The 19,717-nt window shown below is 36.8% G+C and overlaps 1 protein-coding gene across 1 annotated transcript; it reads left to right on the top strand.

The window, feature by feature from the left end:
* The first annotated feature begins 566 nt into the window (after positions 1–566).
* LOC110920786 (50S ribosomal subunit assembly factor BipA) lies at positions 567–9,510 on the top strand. Its single transcript, XM_022164984.2, has 19 exons — positions 567–1,012; positions 1,633–1,707; positions 2,588–2,738; positions 2,938–3,006; positions 3,592–3,764; positions 3,888–4,025; positions 4,129–4,254; positions 5,305–5,403; positions 5,490–5,610; positions 5,694–5,757; positions 5,884–5,938; positions 6,001–6,125; positions 6,294–6,367; positions 6,543–6,592; positions 7,152–7,238; positions 7,457–7,507; positions 7,591–7,674; positions 8,337–8,387; positions 9,212–9,510. Exons 1-19 carry the CDS (start codon positions 707–709, stop codon positions 9,293–9,295), a joined length of 1,983 nt encoding a protein of 660 aa, XP_022020676.1. The 5' UTR covers positions 567–706; the 3' UTR covers positions 9,296–9,510.
* Positions 9,511–19,717: the final 10,207 nt, after the last annotated feature.

Raw genomic sequence — 19,717 nt, 5'->3', positions numbered from 1 at the left:
TCTGGTTTCGAGCAACCCTGGTACTTAGGCTTTGGGCGTGAAGGAGGGTAGTCACTTAGGGGATGATCCGTCACGTAGGTAGCCACGTCATCGGCTCTTGGGTATGAGCCCCGAGGGAAGGGCCTAACGTGTGGGTGATGAGCCCCTTTATATATACAAGATGCATGTATGTATATGTGTGTTGGATAAAGAAAGAGAGAGAAACGTCTTCCCCGTCGGTTGGGCAATGTTGGAGACGGGACGGGCCCCAAGGGAGCGGTGTGGACGGGCCTCGCCACGACGTGGATATCACCCATACCGTCCAGCCTACACAAGCATAAGAGCGAATATTCTAATTCTAATTCTAAATTCAATAAAATCCAATCCAACCCATATCGACCAAAACACTATCCAGCAACCTGATAATCATTGTATATCCGTTTTTTTTAAAGGCGTACGATTAGGATGTCGCTAACCGCGTTAGTAGTTAGTATTTATCACTAAATTAATATTAAAATCCCCTTTGCTGGATTTAACCCAAAACCTCCAAGAGAAGCAAAAGCTTTCCACCACTAGGCCAAGATAATCGCCATTGGTGTTTATCCGGTTTATCTGTCGAATCTTATAACCGGATCTGACCCGGCTACAGCGCATAACCCCTAAAAAGTAAAACCCCCATCGCTTACAAGCCTGCCTGCATCATCTAGCTCACCATTCCGACAGCAAAATGGTCGGAGCGTTGGTTCGTGCTCTCTTTTCCACCACCAGGAAATCAATCTCCTCCTCCTCTTCTCTGAAACCGTCGATAAATGCCCGCCTTTTCTCCTCCGCCACTGCAACGGCTGCTGCTGACCCCGGCGGCGCGCTGGATCCTAACCGCCTCCGCAACGTGGCGGTGATTGCTCATGTCGATCATGGTAAAACGACTCTTATGGATCGCCTGCTTCGGCAGTGCGGGGCGGATATTCCACATGAACGGGCGCTTGACTCTAATCAGCTTGAGAAGGAGCGTGGAATCACCATTGCTTCTAAGGTTTTTCTTTTTTTTTTTTATATCTTTACTTCAACTGCCACTGATTCTTAGCCAGTATTCCATTAAGCTTATTCATTTTTGCTTTCTTTCTAGTAAGTCTCTCACTGAAAGTTCATAATTACTGTTACCTGTTTTTGGTATTTGTATAAATAAGAATTGAAAAGGGCTATTTGTAGTTAAAAAATGGAATCAACAGGAAAGTATGATTGCAGTTCAACTTTAAAGGCCAGTTTCATCTTCAAGTATCTGGATTCTTACTGTTAAGTGATGAAGAAATCAATAAGCATTTCTTCTTTCCACACAAGCAATCGATATGAGTTTAGTTTAGTTTGGTTAAATTAATCTTCTATGTAAATATTTTGGAATATTGGAAATCCTTGATGGGAAGTCGAGGATGATGGTGTTTTTCCTTCTTCTATGAACCATGGGACTGTGAAGATTCTTTTCATTTAAGTTCTATCTCTTTGTTTGACCCAACCAATCTATTGTAAACGTTTAAAGATAAATTTGTACATCTTTTTCTAGTTAATACATGTCACTATTTTCAAGATGATTTCGTTACTAGGTTTAAAAATGCACTTGTATTTACGTCTTTGGGTGTTGATTTTCATCACTTGTAGATCACGTCCATTTCGTGGAAAGAAAATGAGCTAAACATGGTTGACACACCTGGACATGCAGATTTTGGTGGTGAGGTACGTTTTACCTGATAAAGCTTAGTATTTTTTTTTGCTTAATTTTACGTAATTATATGATATTTGTTATATGTGTGAATGCAATTTTTTTTTCTCTCTTGTTTGATGCTTTATACTCCATTGCTTGGTTTAAAAAAGCGCGAGGCGCTCCGAAGCGTTTTGGTTCCAAAAGCTTTAAGCGAAGCTTCAAGCGCGAAGCGAGAGCTTCACGTATACGAAGCGCTCAAAATAAAAAAAAATATTGTACACATCAATATGACCTATTCTACTTGTTAATCAATAATAAACCCAAAAACATGATTAAAAACACACTTAACACAAGAAAAGCATAGTTAAAACATAAATTAAAGTCGAAACACACTTAAAACATAAACATAAAAATAGTCTTTAATCAATAATCATCATAATCAAGTACGTATTCATCTCGGGTCACCAGATGAGAAGGACTTTTCCGAGGCAGCAGTAGTGCTGTTTGATCCTGAGGCTATTATGATTTCTAAACAGAAATCAAGTTGCAGAGAGAATAGAAGGAGAAAGAGGAAGACAGCGGCTGACATGTTAAAAGACAGCGGCTGATTATTAGGGTAAAGAAGTAGGGCCTCATTTAAACCCTATTTAAAGACTCTTGGGCCTAAAAAATGGCCTAAATGTGACCTGGTTGGGCTGAAGCGTCACTTCAGACCATCATCGCTTCGCGCTTAAAGCTCGCTTCAAAACGCTTCACGTGTTGTAACGCTTCAAACCAAAAAAAGCGCTTTTCCAAACGCTTCAGCGCTTCACACTTAAAGCGCGCTTAAAGCTCACTTTTTTAAACACAGCTCCATTGTATGTTACTAGAGAAAATGTTTATAATATTCACTTTTTATGTACGATTATTTAGGTTGAGCGGGTTGTTGGCATGGTTGAGGGAGCCATATTAGTTGTGGATGCTGGTGAAGGCCCACTTGCACAGACAAAATTTGTTTTAGCAAAAGCCTTAAGATACGGGCTACGTCCTATTTTACTCATGAACAAAGTAGATAGACCTTCAGGTACAGTTTTTCTTTATCAGTAGATATGATTACCTTTTTTTCTTTGAGCAAAATTAATTCCAAGTGTGCAAAACAAGTATATAGATAACCTTTTATCTTTGTTCTAATTACTTAGAAAATGCCAAGTAAGTTATTCAATCTATGTTTTGCAATACTTGATTTGTGTTGGTTGAAGCATTACCAATCATCTTCCATGCAGTTAGTGAGGAGAGGTGCGATGAAGTTGAGAGTTTGGTATTTGATCTCTTTGCAAATCTTGGTGCAACAGGTGTGCAGATATTTCAATAGATCATATTCATTGTTTTTGTTAGGAGGTGGCAAAATGGGCAGTTGGGCCGACTGGGTAGAGGTGTACAAATCGGTTTTTTTCAAAAACCAGTTTCGGTTATTAACCGAACCGGTTTTTTCACCCAAAACGAAAACCGGTTTTTTTTTATAACCGGTTTCTGTTACTAACCTGTTTTTTCAAGTCCAAAACAATAACCGGTGTAACCGGTTAGGACCGGTTTTCCCAAAAAAATCGTTTTTTTTATTCCGGTTTTAACCGTTTTTTAAAACCGGTTTCGGTTATTAACCGGTTTTTCAGATCAAGATTAGTAACCGGTCACAAACCGGCGGTTCGGTTATAAAAAAAACCGGTTTCGGTTCTAAAACCGGTTTTTTTGTACACCTCTACGGCTGGGTAATTGGTCTAAAACCCTTAAATAAGTTTCTCTTGAATCTTTATAAATGATAAATGCACCAAAGGTGATTAGTTGAGGAAATTGTTACAATAATAAAAGCGTTGGAATTGCCACCTCAAATGATTGATTTTACATATTATTTGAAAACATATATGAAATCGATGTTTCAGAGGAGCAACTTGACTTCCCGGTTTTATACGCTTCTGCTAAAGAAGGTTGGGCATCATCAACATTCACCAAAAATCCTCCGGCTGATGCCAAAAATATGTCACAATTGCTTGATGCAATTGTAAAATATGTCCCCCCACCAAAAGCTAGCCTTGATGAACCTTTCAGAATGCTGGTTTGTTAATTTATAGTGCATTTTACATTCAATTCATAAATATAATATAATTTTCATGTATCCAAGTAAAGACCTGGAAATTGTTATATCCAAATTTATTAAAATGGGTTAATTTCTTTTCAGGTTTCGATGATGGAGAAGGATGATTATGTGGGGAGAATCTTGACTGGGCGAATTACATCTGGTGTGGCTCGTATAAATGATAGGGTTCATGGATTACGTGATTCGGATGCTGGGGTTGTCAAAATTGAAGAGGGAAAAGTATGTGATCTGATGCTCTACTTGTTGTTAACAAATAGATAAATTTAGGATGCTTTGTAATAGCTGGATGCAATTCTGGTGCCTCTTGTTGTTTATTGTTTAGATTGTGAAGCTAAGGAAAAAACAAGGGATGGTCTCGTTTGATGTTGATTGTGCTGGTGCTGGTGATATCATCTCAGTGGCAGGGTTGAAGAGTCCATCTATTGGCCACACAGTAGCAAATGTAGAGGTAACCCCCCAATAATATATATATAGGGTAGGGTTCATGCGAGAACCACCTTTATTGCGAGAACCAATGCGAACACAACCCACTACACTACCACCCCCCCCCCCCCCCCGGTTAAATGCTAAAAACTAAACTCCCCAAAAACCTTAAAAAAATCTAAAAAACACACAATTTTTTTTTAAAATACTTGTTTTAATTAAAAGCGCTACTTTTAGCTTTCAATTTTTTTAAATTCTTTTATTAACGAAAAGTAGCGATTTTTATAAAAAAAAATTATTTTAAAAAAATTGTGTGGTTTTTAGATTTTTTTAGGTATTTTTGGTCGTGTTCACACTAGTTCTCGCAATATAGGGTGGTTCCTAACGGATCCTTCTCCTATATATATATCAACTAAAAAATTAAGTCACAGAATAATGATTCAGTTGTTATTCATGCTGCTAACAAAAGCAAGCTGGTCTATGTAATTTGGTTGAACTTTGTGTCATTAATGAACCGGTCGATTTTAAATTAAAAATAAAAATAATTTCTACTAGCACATCACATTTAGAAGTTCCCATTTTGCCATCTGGAATTTAGCTTTCAAAAATGCATGAAGAGTTCAAAACATCTGTCTTTCAAGAATTTAGCTTCGAATGAGAACATTTGACAATTGACCTCCATATGAAATATACACTTTTTTTCATTCTTAGTGTGCCAATTTTCCTTAACGGGATAGCCGATAACTGACTGAAACCAAGTAAACGAACATACAAGTAACATTAAATAGCATGGTGAACCCACAGACGGACTAATTGTGCTCAAAACCAACATTTAGGTGACCCATCAAATTTTTCATATCTAAAAAAGAGAGTCCATATATATGTCTTTGGGTCAGGTTGCCAACCCTAATTTTAATTTTAAGTGAATACAAATTTGAAAACAAACAAGTAATAGTTCCTTTTCGAGGCATAATACTTTATCAATCATGATAGACTGTTCTGGTTTGTCATCATTTATAAAATTGATTATTAATTTGCATGGCGACACGTTTTTAAGTGGTAAGTTATTTGGCAGGTGATGACCCCATTGCCCACTGTTGAGCTGGACCCTCCAACCATTTCAATGACTTTTGGTGTGAATGACTCTCCATTGGCTGGTCTTGATGGTTCTCAGGTAAGATATACTTTTACCACAGATTTTTTATGAAAAAAAATCAGAGTTTCATATATGTTATGGTCTGTATATATATATATATGTAGTTAACAGGAGGAAAGATTGGTGATCGCCTATTGGCCGAAGCAGAAACAAATTTAGCAATAAACGTAATCCCTGGTCCAGCAGAATCATATGAGGTTCAAGGCAGGGGAGAACTTCAATTAGGTGACATGCCTTCCAACTCACCGTGCGCTTCATATGGCATTATGCATGCTGACTTTTTTTATTATTGTGTGTGACTGAACCAGGTATCTTGCTTGAGAATATGAGGCGTGAAAGCTTTGAGCTTTCTGTCTCACCGCCAAAAGTTATGTATGTTTTCTTAAGAGCCATTTTCGTATATTACCTTTTACTTCAAAATAAAACAGCATTTAAAGATTATGAAGGATGACGTTAATCGAAACAATTTGGACAATGTTCTTCAATGCAATGACACAGGTACAAAATGGAGAACGGTGCAAAGCTAGAGCCAATTGAGGAAGTAACTATTGAGGTACCTATAGATTTAGTGTTTCATTTCCAATACGACATTAGCTTTACAAATATTGATTTCAGGTCAATGAAGAACATGTGGGCTTGGTAATGGAAGCGCTTTCTCACAGACGAGCGGAGGTTACTGACATGGGCCCCGTCCCGGGAAACTTTGGCCGGACTAGAATGACATTAACTTGTCCCTCACGGTCAGCCTTCAATTACAAAATTTATATTATTTCAATAGTATTATAGTTTTTTGAATACATGATTTAGGAGGTTTTATGCATTTTAAATGTACTTTATTTTTCATGCATGGAGACTGCTACTTTTTCCATTATATTATATTATATCTAATTTCCCGTATGACACTTCAGGGGACTGGTTGGTTACAGAAGTGTGTTTAGCAGTGACACTCGTGGCACAGGATTCATGCATCGTGCATTCATGGGTATTCTTATTTTAACATTGTTTTTTTATGAATATTAACTTTGATGTTTCAAGAGTAACATCTTAAAAAATGTTTTTATATTTATTTCTAATGTAGAAAGTGCTCTCTTGTTTGAATATTACATGTATATTTAATATTGAATTTTTCTTCTATTTTGTTTACAATGTTTTTACAGCTTATGAAAAATATCGGGGCCCACTTGGAAATGTCAGAAAAGGAGTGTTGGTAATATCCTTGTTACATTAATCTGTGTCAAATATTGTTCTTTTTCTCCATACTTGGGTTCATTTCAGGAAACTGTTGATCATATTTTGAGTTTTAAAACAAGTAAATTTTATTTTATTTACGTCTCATTTTTGTATGAGCACACTTTTATCAAAATCTATTTTAACTGTAAATTTAATTTTGATATTCTAGAATTCTTGAAAGGAATCAGATGTATGGAGGTGTCTTGATATTTAGACGATGAACATAATATTGCACAAGCACCTCATAATATCTTTTAACATTACTATTTTTGGTTAAAAAGTTCTTATTTTATAAAATAGAAGAATAAAAAGTGTTTTAACTATAAAGTTAATTAAAGAGTTCTTAGCATTCTTTAAAATTATCTATTTTGGTTTTTAATTTATACGCGTATCTGATTGAGGGCGATTTTGAGCACCATAGCTTATCTCAAGCTTTCTTTTTTATCAGGCTTGATGTGAACATACATTAATGATAGTCAACTTTTAAATAATAAAATCTTCATGGTTGGTTACATAGTTACATGGTTATTGAACAGGTATCATGTGCTCGTGGAACGATCACAGCTTATGCTTTAGTGAGTTTGGAACCACGCGGAACACTTTTTGTGACTCCTGGTGTAGAGGTGATCTTCTTTTACCGTTTTGTTATAATTCATATATGAAGTAATTGCACAAAAAGTATATTATTACAATGATAATCTAATTTTTTAATAAAGTGTTTTAGTAGGGTGTATACATTAAAAATACACTCCGCTCAAGTTTCAACCCCTTTGATCCGTTTTATTTCAAGCTTAATTTTATCTTTGTTATTGTTCACTAAGTTCCTTTATGATTGATGCAGACATATGATGGCATGATTGTTGGCGAACACTCACGAGACACGGATCTTGATGTAAGGAGGAAACCCATGTTAATTTTGCTCGGAAATTATGACTTTTTTTTTTTTTTTTTTAGTAACTTGAGGATTTGTGACAGGTTAACCCAGTACGAAACAAGGCACTTACAAATATAAGATCTGCTGGAAATGATGAGAATGTGAAGCTATCACCACCTCGCAGAGTTCGTCTCATTTACCTATTATATATATTGTTGATGAAGGACGATGAATAGTAACTTTATTTTTATAATAATATATAGTATTTTGTTATTTTTTATTCAATATATTATTATATTTACTTTTAGAATTTTTTTTTAATATTTTTCCTTTTTTAAAACCCTATATTTCCTTTACCAGTTTTTTAATAATTCTTTTTTCTTTTTTTAGAACATATATTTATTTATCAATTAATTTGATACTTCTTTAATAATTTACGTTTATAACTTTTTTCTAAAAACTTAAGTGTGTAGTTGCGCTTGATTTTTTCCCAAGTTTTGTTAAAAAACGAAGTTCTACTCAAAATAAAGTATTTATTTGGTATCATAACGGTATGATAATAAACTAAACCGTTCTAATGGTTTGTTTTTTTCTAAACAACATCCTTTATTTTTGAATCACGTTTGTTTTACATTATCATTTGCTTGGTTTCGCCGCAACGCGCGACGTTAAAAAAACTAGTTTTACTTGATCTTAATTATCTTATTTGTTTTAGTTAAATTAACGAAAGATTACCTAAATATTAACCAGAAACTTTGAGCTTACTGATGCTAATTTTTTTCTGTAAAATATTTAAAAAAAAGTTTCTACCATCTTTTTGATTATGTTCTGTACAAATTTTATGCAGATGACACTTGAAGAAGCTATTGGCTATGTGGCATCTGATGAGCTAATTGAGGTCAGTTTATTTGGTCTATACTTTGCGTCAAACGGATCAAATGGTTTAACTTTAATGGAGGGTTGAATCAGTCATGTGGGTCAAAAGTTGTTTAAATTGGTATTCGAAATGCATGAAACCTTTTAAATTGTTTTTCATATAAACAATTAGATTATCATTGTAATTACATAGTTTCATAGTCATAACAAATACATTAATCATTGAAAAATTCATAAAAAAAGTGGTTTGTGGGTTTGGCTCAACCGCATTGAATTTTACTCTTTCGACCTGTTACCCAACTCACCTAATTCAATCAGTCACATTAGGGGTGTAAACGAGCCGGGCCGAGTCCGAGCTCGACTGGGCTCGAGCTCGGCTCGTCATATTTTTCTGAAGCTCGAGCTCGAGCTCGGCTCAATTCGAGTTTACTTATTTGAGCTCGAGCTCGGCCTGCGAGTAAAACCCAAAGCTCGAACTCGGCTCGAGCTATTTTGAGAACAACCTCAAACAAGCTAAAAGCTTAGTTTGAGCTCGTTTCAGTATCGCTTTAACGCGCCAAAGCTCGGCTCGAGTTCAGCTCACCAATTTTTCATCATTATTATTATGTTATATATAAAAAATAAAATAAAATTTTGTTTGGGCTCGTTTAGGCTCGCGAGCCTAAACGAGTTTTGTATTTCAGGCTCGAGCTCGGGCTCGATAACAAAACGAGCTCTATTTCGGGCTCGAGCTCGGGCTCGGCCTCGTTAATGCTCGGCTCGTTCGAGTTTTTAACCGAGCCGATAACGAGTAGCTCACATAGTTATTTTTTGTAGTTGAGCCTGATGAACAACATTAATTAACAGGTTACACCTCACAATATCCGGTTGAGAAAGAGATATTTGGATTCAAACAAACGGAAAACAATGAGCAAACGGCCAAAGGGGTGATTGATGAAATATGTGACAACATTTCAAGGCTGTAAAATTTTGAATTTCGCTTTTTGAGCCAAACTCACACACAACACATCACCATCATATTATTATATATTTTTGAGAAATAAACTGAAAACTAGATGTTGTAGCTCAGGTATTCATTCGTATCTACTGTCTACATAACTTGATCTTGATTTGCAATATAATTAGTTGCTCCAAGTTTAGAACCCTATGACTGTACATTTAACAGTATTTGTATAAATGTTATTTTTGTTACACGTATGAGTCATGTGTCGACATACATGACCGTGCTCTATGTGTTATGGTTTCAGGAGAGGCTGAGGGGGGCTCCATCCCCATCTCTACATCATTCCTTCTATCCACAACACCTCAAAATCCTCGTTGTCAGAGGCGTCTCTGAGAATTCATGTATCCTGTTCGAGCTCGAAAAAATGTGCTCGTCCATAATGTTTTATCTATCTACTATAATAAAAGAAACCAAGTTTTGGACACGTGTCATTCATTGAAGCCGTCTATTTTTATAGATAATTAATATCAATTAAAAAATAATTATACGATTAAATTTAATATAAATTTAAACAATTCATATAGGAAATCTATACTATATAATAAAAGAAACCATATTTGAGACACTTGTCATTCTCTCATTTAATTGATTAAAATTATTAATAATACTAATAAAAATAATATTTAATCTAAATTAATACAAATTTTATTATTAATAATATTTAATCAAATCTAAAATCTAATCTAATACAAATTTTTGTATATATGTGTATTTTTTTTTAAGTTGCGATGATCTTATAATTAATATATATGATTATATACGACTTGGAAACACAAGAATATGATAATGACTTTCAAAACAAAATGTCCAACACCCTCTATATAAGTACAAATTTTCTATATATCCTTTTAATAGTTCAAAATTATATAAAATATATTATTGATATATATAACTAAAATTATTATCAATAATATTAATAATAGGTTTAGAATCAAATACAAAGATTCAAAAAATAAGAAGTCATACAAAGGGTATCGAATAGACTCTGATTGACCTCATTCAACCGACATTAGAGCTGTCTTATTGAACTCTACGACATTAAATTAATTAATATATACGAGCTGATGGGTTACATTTATATTAACTCATTTATGTCAATATGGTATGTAAATGTCTCTGTCTTTGTTTTGCATTTACATGAAATATCTATACTATATAGTTTAAATTGTTCAACCCGTGTAACACACGGGGAACTAACCTAGTAATATATATAATATTTTAAAATAGAGTAAATTTACAAAAATCGTTTTTTATGTATGTCACTTATTGCAAACTGTGTCCTTTGTCTTCAATAATTACAGAAAACGTACTCGATGTTTGCAAACCATTGCAAGTAATGTCCTTTAGCCCTAACCAAGTTAATTTAAATGATTTATTTATTTTATTAAACTAAAATAGTTAAGGGTAGAACATATTTCAAAAATGTTTAAAAGGTGTTTATTGGTTCTATACTTATATTTTCGTGTTCAATTCTCAACTCAAATACGGTAATCACTATATTTACGTGACATTTATAAGAACAATCACCGCAATCACCCCATCCGTCGTATATCGAGTATATCCGTTAGTTTTTTTTAAGATATAAATTTTTATTAGATTCATTCAATCCGTGTAATAAACGAGATTTTTTAAAGATATAACATTTTTATTTTTTACTATACAAAATTACATTTATGCAACTCGTGTAATACTCGGGGTTTTAAAAATATAACTTTTTTTATTATGTAGTATATAAAATTAGATTTACTCAATGTATAAAGATATAACTTTTATTGTTTAGTATATAAAATTACATGTGTTCAACCCGTATAACACACCCTCCCGCTTTAGGGGCTGTTTGGTAGCCTCTGAATGGTCATTAAGAGGCAACCTCTTAATGAAACCATTAAGAATTTTACCAATGAAAATGTAGAAGAATGTGACATGTGATGATTTACCATTCAGAGGTTACCTCTTAACCATTCAGACTTGAGGTTACCTCTTATTCATTCAGATGTTTTAAACCATTAAGAGGTAGCATCTGAATGGTCATTAAGAGGCTACCAAACAGTCCCTTAGTCTCCCTAACGGTCGAACTTAGTCTCGCTCCTCAGCTCGACGAGGTTTTTAAAAATGTAACTTTTTTGTTATTTAACATATAAAATTACATTTATTCAACCAATGTAATAAAAGAGATTTTTAAATATATATTGTTTTATTATTTGGTATATAAAATTGCATTTATTCAACCCGTGTAATAAACGATATTTTTTAAGTTATATTTTTTTTTATTATTTGGTATATAAAATTGTATTTATTCAACTCGTGTAATACACGAGGTTCTAACCTAGTTAGTATTTAAAAAAAAAATCAAATTAGTATTGGGCTCAATAAAACTAATGCCAAGTGGTCTAAATTCTAAACCATAAAAAATGATTTGTAAATGGGTCTATATTGGAACTGGTATGTGTTTGTTTACTATTTAAAAAAAACGTATATATATATATATATATATATATATATATATATATATATATATATATATATATATATATATATATATATATATATATATATAGGGTAGGGTTCCAGCGTGAACAACCTCCTAAGAGTGAACTGCGTGAACAGATATGGACCTTTGATTTCCTTTTTAGTTGTTAAGGGTAAGATTGTAATTATATAAAAAATTAGATTTAAATCATTATTTTAATAATTGAATTAAGTTACATCTTTCCTGATTTAAATTCATTATCCACATTATGTTTATTTATTAATAAGATAATTATCAAAACAAACAACAAATCACCAAATTTCAATTTTAATTTTTATTTCAGATTTCATCACCAGAATTCAAATTTTGATTTTTAAGATCCACGTAACCTTCATATTTCAACGGTATACACATGTGTACTTGAATATAAATAGAACAGTACACATGTGTACTCAGCATCGTACATATGTGTACAGTAATTCACAGGTGTACATCAACATTCAATACACAAAAAATTCTGAGATATCACAAAAACAGACGACATACACATGTGTACATCGCATTAAAAAGAGGGCAAAATCAGAATACGCATGTGTACATCGCATTTAAACAAATAATTAATTTAATAATTGAATTAAGTTACATCTTTCCTAATCCTTGATTTGATTTGTAAGAGATTTATGCATTCAATTTAAGAGGATAATGGATTACTTGATTTGTGAGAGATTTATGCAATCAATTTAAGATTGAAATTACACATATATCCTTTTTGTATTTAATTAAATGGAAAAAAATAACCAAATAATTACCATCATGCCACTCACTGTAATCTCAAGATCATAAAAATGAAGGGCCCAGATCAGTTCACGCAGTTCACTCTTGGGATTTTGTTTACGTTTGAACCTAATCCTCTCTCTCTCTCTCTCTCTATATATATATATATATATAGGTAAAGAGTATGGTACAAATATGGTTATCGTACATTACATACGCTATATTTTGAGCCGTACACGTGTCCTGATTCGTTTTCGGTTCAATAAGGTTAGATCAGACAATTAACCTAATCATCAGAGGGCAAATTCGTCTATTCATTCATTCAGCGAGAAGTTCGTTATAATATATCCCGGTAATTATTATTCAAATCAGTTTCAAATTTTCCATAATTCTCAATTGGCAGTTTTCGTTCTTCTGTGTTAGGGTTTCATTCAATTTGTTTATTTCGATGGATCCACAGAGTAGCACTGGATGAACAGAAGTTGATTTTGAAGAAAATCGACCGATCGGTGATCATGCTCAATATAGGAGACCGTTAATATTAATAATTAAATATATTATTTTATTTACCTTACTCCGTTTTTAATGAAACTTAGGTTAAAACGTAGATAAAAATATGCTCGTTCTAGTGACATATTCGTCGTTTTATAAAACGTCATATTTTAAAAGTTATACAAGAAAAACGAGTTAAGCAGCTGAATTAATATATATAAGCAAGCAAGCTAGCATGTCAAGCAGGCAGGTAGGCACGTCACTTATCCCACATCGCCCCAGAAATCATTTGAGGTGCCTGCTTGCTTCCTTTAAATAAGAGTCTCAGTAGTTTGTTTAGGTACCAGTTTTTTTAACGGGAATGCTCTAGTATAGAGAATCCTGAGTATACGATACCCCGTTGGGTGTTGTTAATAGTCGTTTTTGGAGCGCGAGTAGGAGCAGGAGTAGGGAAACTCTACATCAACGTGTTGTAGATAGTTTTGAGGTATACTCTCGTTTAAGTTTATGTTTAGTTATTTATTATTTATTTTTAGTAGTTAATATTAGTTTTATTATTAGTAATAATATATTAGTAGTAGTAGTGTTAGTATTATTTTTAGGTACTAGGGTTATTGTCAGGGGCGGGTATTGGGTAGCCTAGCCTTAGTTAGGCATGGACTGATCACCCATGCTTAAACAAGGTAGGGTTAACCAATATCCAACCATGATAATGACTAGTTAGGTGTACCATTACCTAACCTAGGATTATGTAATTGTGTCAGGACCTTGAGACATAACCCAGTATTACTAGCGGCTGTTAAGCAATTGCTAATCAGGTGAGTCATCATACTTGTCTTTTAAACTGTGATAGTATACTCGTCCATAACTGGTAATAATGAGAATGCTGCGGTATGCATGTGTCAGTAGGGGTATATGGGATCCTATTATGCTTAATGAGGTGTGTCACTCTGGGAAGGGTAATAAGGTGTTGTACCCACAGGCACTTCGTGCTTATAAGGTCCAGCGACACACACTCATACCTATGTGACGGCCGTAGGGGGGCACAGCTGGAGGACCAGTATGTCTCTTGTACGGTGGTTTGTGACAAGTCAAATGTGACCTATAAGGTTCAATGAGGCCTAACCTGACTATAATGTGGTCACATGCCCATATTGTGTATGCATATAATGTAAACTGTGGTCTGTCTTTATAAAAATTGTATAGTATGAGCTCACCAGTATATATCTGACGTCGTTTTGAGTATACTTATCTCAGGTGAGTCATGAGGAAAGCTATAGGAACTACTTGACAGTTGTGGAGTTTAGAAGATCAAGGAGTTCTTAGTTGCCAAAAGTTTGTGAATAAATAAAGTGTTGTACTCAAACTATTATAAGTTTTAATGAAAGTTTAGTTTGTTTCCGCTGTAAGTGTATCAATTGGCAAGAACCAAGTATCTAGTTAAATCATAAATATTCAAGTATCTAGATTAAGCATCAAGGGTCAAGCTTCAAGTGTCTAGTATTTGTATCAAGTCTCATAGTTTATGTTTCAAGAATCAAGCATCTAGATTAAAGGATCAAATATCATAGTATCAACAAGATTCACACCAAAGGCATCAAAACATCAATTCCATAAAACCATAGGGCCTAAAATTGACAACTTATCAGAAGTTCAGGGACTGCTCTTGCCAAGTGTCTAAAGTTCAGGGACGTTGGGCGTTACAGTCTCCCCTCCTTTAGGAGATTTCGTCCCCGAAATCTTAGAAGAAGACTGTTCGAAGAGATGCGGATACTTGGCCTTCATATCACTTTTCAGCTCCCAAGTGAATTCAGCGCCGCGCTTTCCTTCCCATCGAACCTTAACAATGGGAATTTTACGGCGCCTCAGACGCTTGACAGTTTGATCCATGATTTCGATCGGTTTCTCCACAAATTGAACAGCTTCATTTATCTGCAAGTCTTCAAGAGGAACCTGCAGTCCTTCGTCGGCTAGGCATTTCCGTAAGTTAGATACGTGGAACACTGGATGCACGTTGTTTAGCTCCTGTGGCAAGTCGAGTTTGTATGCTACCTTGCCAATCCTTTCGAGTATCACGAAAGCACCCACATAGCAAGGCGCGAGCTTTCCCTTTTTACCAAAGCGAACTCCTCCCTTCCAGGGGGATACCTTGAGCAGTACTCGGTCTCCAACAACAAATTCCAGAGGCTTCCGCCTATTATCAGCATAGCTCTTTTGTCTGCTCCTAGCCTTGATCAAGTTATCACGGATCTGGAGAATCTTATCCGTTGTTTCTTGAACAATCTCAGGGCCGGTGAACTGCTTTTCCCCAACCTCATGCCAGCTGAGAGGAGATCGGCATTTTCGCCCATATAAAGCTTTGAAAGGAGCCATCTGAATACTGGAATGGTAGCTATTGTTATACGAGAATTCTATCAATGCTAAATGTACATCCCAGTTACCACCAATGTCGATGACACAAGAACGAAGCATATCCTTGAGGGTCTGAATAGTACGCTCGGTCTGACCATCCGTCTGAGGATGAAAGGCCGTGCTAAGATTCAAGTGCGTACCCATAGCGGATTGAAACGTTTGCCAAAGACGTGAAGTAAAACGACCATCACGGTCCGAGATTATGTCGAGAGGTACGCCATGACGGCTTATAATCTCATCGGTATAGACTCGGGCAAGTTTCTTCACTCTGTAATCTTCACGAATAGGAAGGAAGTGAGCGGATTCGGTCAGACGATCAATAATCACCCAGATGCTATCGTGACCTTTAGAGGTACGGGGTAGTTTGGTAATAAAGTCCATAGCAATGCCATCCCATTTCCAAACAGGTATCTTAGGTTGCTCCAAGAGTCCAGAAGGACGCTGGTGTTCAGCCTTTACCTTCGAACAGGTATAGACACATAGACAGCAATGTCCCTCTTCATGCCAGGCCACCAATAAGTTGTACGCAGATCCTGGTACATCTTGTCGGCACCTGGATGGATAGAGTAACGAGATTTGTGAGCCTCGGTCATAATGAGCTCACAGAGATTATCGCGATCTGGCACCTAGACGCGATTCTGATAATACTGCAGACCATCAGACTTGGTTTCGAGCTGATTCACATTAGCGCCATGAAATTCAACGGTTAAACTTCCTTCATTTGCTGACGAGAACTGAGCTTCACGAATGCAAGCATGCAGATCACTAGATAACGAATAGCCTTGAAATGAGTCTTACGACTAAGAGCGTCGGCCACTACGTTCGCCTTACCAGGATGGTAGCGAATTTCGTAGTCGTAGTCGTTTAACAATTCCACCCAACGCCTCTGTCGCATGTTCAGTTCTTTCTGGTCAAAGATATGTTGAAGGCTCCTATGGTCGGTGAAGACCACACACTTAGTACCATAAAGGTAGTGTCGCCAAATCTTTAACGCTAAAACAACTGCAGCGAGCTCCAGATCGTGAGTAGTATAGTTTTCTCATGCACCTTGAGTTGACGAGAGGCATAAGCGATAACCTTGTCCCGTTGCATGAGCACACAGCCCAATCCACGGTTCGAGGCATCACAATATACCACAAAATCGTCGTTGCCATCAGGTAGAGTTAAAACAGGAGCATTACACAAAATATCCTTAAGAGTTCGTAAGGATTCCTCTTGTTCGGGACCCCAAACAAAAGGTTTCTCTTTCTGGGTTAGGGTTGTAAGAGGAACAGCGATTTTAGAGAAATATGCGATGAACGGGCGGTAATAACCCACCAATCCAAGAAAAGAACGAATCTCAGACACGGATTTAGGCGTACACCAATTCTTTACTGCCTCAATTTTCGAAGGATCAACATGAATACCCCCGACTACTAACAAAATGGCCTAGAAACTGCACTTCATCAATCCAAAACTCACACTTAGAAAACTTAGCGTACAAATTTTCACCACGTAAGAGTTCAAGCATTAGACATAGGTGGAGAGCATGATCAGCTTTAGACTTAGAATAAATGAGAATATCATCGATAAATACTATAACAAAACGATCCAAGTAGGGTTTGCAAACGCGGTTCATAAGGTCCATGAACACGGCGGGCGCGTTAGTTAACCCAAAAGGCATGACCACGAACTTGTAGTGTCCATATCGAGTACGAAACACCGTTTTAGGAATATCATCTTCGAGAACACGTAGTTGATGATATCCAGAACGTAGGTTAATCTTAGAGAAACAGGACGCGCCTTGTAGTTGGTCAAATAGGTCATCAATACGGGGCAAAGGATAGCGATTCTTCACGGTAAGCTTATTCAGTTCACGATAATCGATACACATACGGAAGGAACCATCCTTCTTCTTGACGAATAAAACGGGGGCACCCCACGGGGAGGTACTTGGACGAATAAAACCCTTATCGAGTAGCTCCTGAAGTTGACTAGATAACTCTTGCATCTTTGAAGGTGCAAGACGGTAAGGAGCCCTGGTGACAGGAGTCGCACCAGGTATGAGACCAATATGAAAATCAACAGATCTGGGAGGGGGAAGACCAGGAAGATCTTCAGGAAAGACATCGGTGAAGTCACACACCACTGGAACGTCGCTTATGTTCTTCACCTTGCCCTTTTGTTCCACCACGTGGGCCAAGAAGGCAGGGTTCTGTTTACGTAAGCTTCTGCTTGCTTGTGTGCATGACATTAATCTTAGTCCCTTTGAAGGTCGGTCTCCATAGACGATCAAAGTATCACCAGAGGGAAGAGGAAGACGAACAAGTTTCTCATGACACACGATTTCGGCATGGTTCTTACGCAACCAATCCATACCGATAATGACATCAAAACTACCTAAACGCATTGGGATAAGATCAATAGCAAATACGTGATCGTTAAGTATCAAGGAACAATCACGCACGATAGAGTTCACAAAAATCGACTTACCATTGGCGACCTCAACAGAGAATGACTCTGCTAACTTGGAGCGTGTACAGTTTATCAAAGATTCAAATTCCACGGACACAAAGCTTTTATCGACACCAGTATCAAATAGAATCGAAGCATAAAGGTTATTAACAGGGAACATACCATTGACGACGTCATTGTCATTACGAGCCTGATTCGCGTTAAGGTTGAACGCTCATCCACGAGCAGCTGGCTGCTGGTCCTGGTTCAGCTGAGGACACTGGTTACGGAGGTGGGTAGTATCTCCACACTTGTAGCATGCACGAACAACATTGACTGGCCTAGGGTTCTGCAGAGGAGCTGGAGGTGCTAGTAGTGTTGCCTGAGCTGGGGCTTGCTGAGCTGGCGGTGCAGGGTTAGTTTGACAACAGTAGGGAGTGGTGTAGCCATAGCAATTACATTTGGTGCACAAACGACATGCATAAGCAGCAGGATGATGGTAGTTGCAAGTTGCACACTTGGGATGAGGTCCAGTGTATTGCTTCTTAGCTTCGGGAGTAGCAGGGTTAGCAGCAGGAGCAGGAGCAGGTTTTGCAGCAGGGTTAGCAGTAGGGACAATAGCATTGCATCCCGGACCCTGAGACTTCCGTTTCTTGTTCTTACTGCTACTAGGCTGTTGGGTCACTTGATTAGCAGACTTTGAAGGGGCAGGGGTAGCAAACTGCTTATCATGCACACGATTGTTGTTCAAACTTGCCGCTAAACGATAGACTTCTTCGATAGTTTCCAACTGAGCTGCTTCGATAGAATTACGCATTGCAGATGGTAGGCCGTTGATATACTTGGTTATCATCCGCTTAGGAGTCGAAACCAAGTGAGGAAAGATGAGACTTAGCTGCTTAAAACGAGTAGTATAAGCCAGGTTGTCATCACCAACTTGCTTCAGATGCCAAAATTCTTCTTCAAGCTTTAACTGCTCATGAGGAGGACAGAACTCAAGCATCATTAGTTCTCGCACCTCAGCCCATGGAAGAGCATAGGCTTCTTCATTTGAACGATGTTTCTCTCATTCGACCACCACTCCAACGCTCTGCCTTGAAACATTCCAGTTGCACTCCTAGTCTTTAAGTGGTCTGGGCACTCGCTGTTAATGAAGGTAACCTCGATGATGTCGAACCACTCGAGCATAGCAGTCACCCCATCACTGCCCGTGAAAGACTTGGGGTTGCAAGAGATGAAATGTTTGTAGTTGAACTTTGTAGGCTTCTGCTTCTCAGCCTTGGAGTCCACAGAGGATGGAGGAGTGTTTGATCCTTGAAGCTCAGTGACGATCTTTGGCACGACTCGAGCGATCTGGTCGGCCATGAATGACATCATCTTTTTCTGAGACTTCTCCTGGATTTCCGGAGAGTGGCAGATAGCTTTCGAGAAGACATCCTAAAGATCCAACAAGAGGATCGTATGAGTCTACATTCACGAGATCTCACAATATAGATTACACACACGATAGATTAAAGAATCTAGATTGAATCACCACAAAACTCATGACTTTCACATGGCACGTTGTACGAAGTTTGGTCAACATGCCAAAAACGCTTATATATAGGTAGTACCAGTGGCGTATCCACCACGCTTTGGACACATCGCCTTACCTCGTACTCAGTTTCATGCTACGTGTCGCAATTACCAAACAAACAATTTACCCATCATCATCATCATAGATTGCTCAAATAGTTTCGCATAGATTACTCAAATAGATTCACATAGT

Source organism: Helianthus annuus, chromosome 17 (genome assembly GCF_002127325.2).
Source record: "Helianthus annuus cultivar XRQ/B chromosome 17, HanXRQr2.0-SUNRISE, whole genome shotgun sequence".
Lineage (NCBI taxonomy): Eukaryota > Viridiplantae > Streptophyta > Magnoliopsida > Asterales > Asteraceae > Helianthus > Helianthus annuus.
The sequence above is the reverse complement of the archived record's forward strand: the minus strand, read 5'-3'. Positions and strand labels throughout refer to the sequence as shown.

Coding starts and splice junctions, on each gene's coding strand:
- LOC110920786 (XM_022164984.2), top strand. CDS start 707: ATGGTCGGAGCGTTGGTTCGTGCTCTCTTTTCCACCACCAGGAAATCA. Junction 5,404..5,489: donor CTGGTCTTGATGGTTCTCAG/GTAAGATATACT, acceptor ATATATATGTAG/TTAACAGGAGGAAAGATTGG. Junction 6,126..6,293: donor ACATTAACTTGTCCCTCACG/GTCAGCCTTCAA, acceptor ATGACACTTCAG/GGGACTGGTTGGTTACAGAA.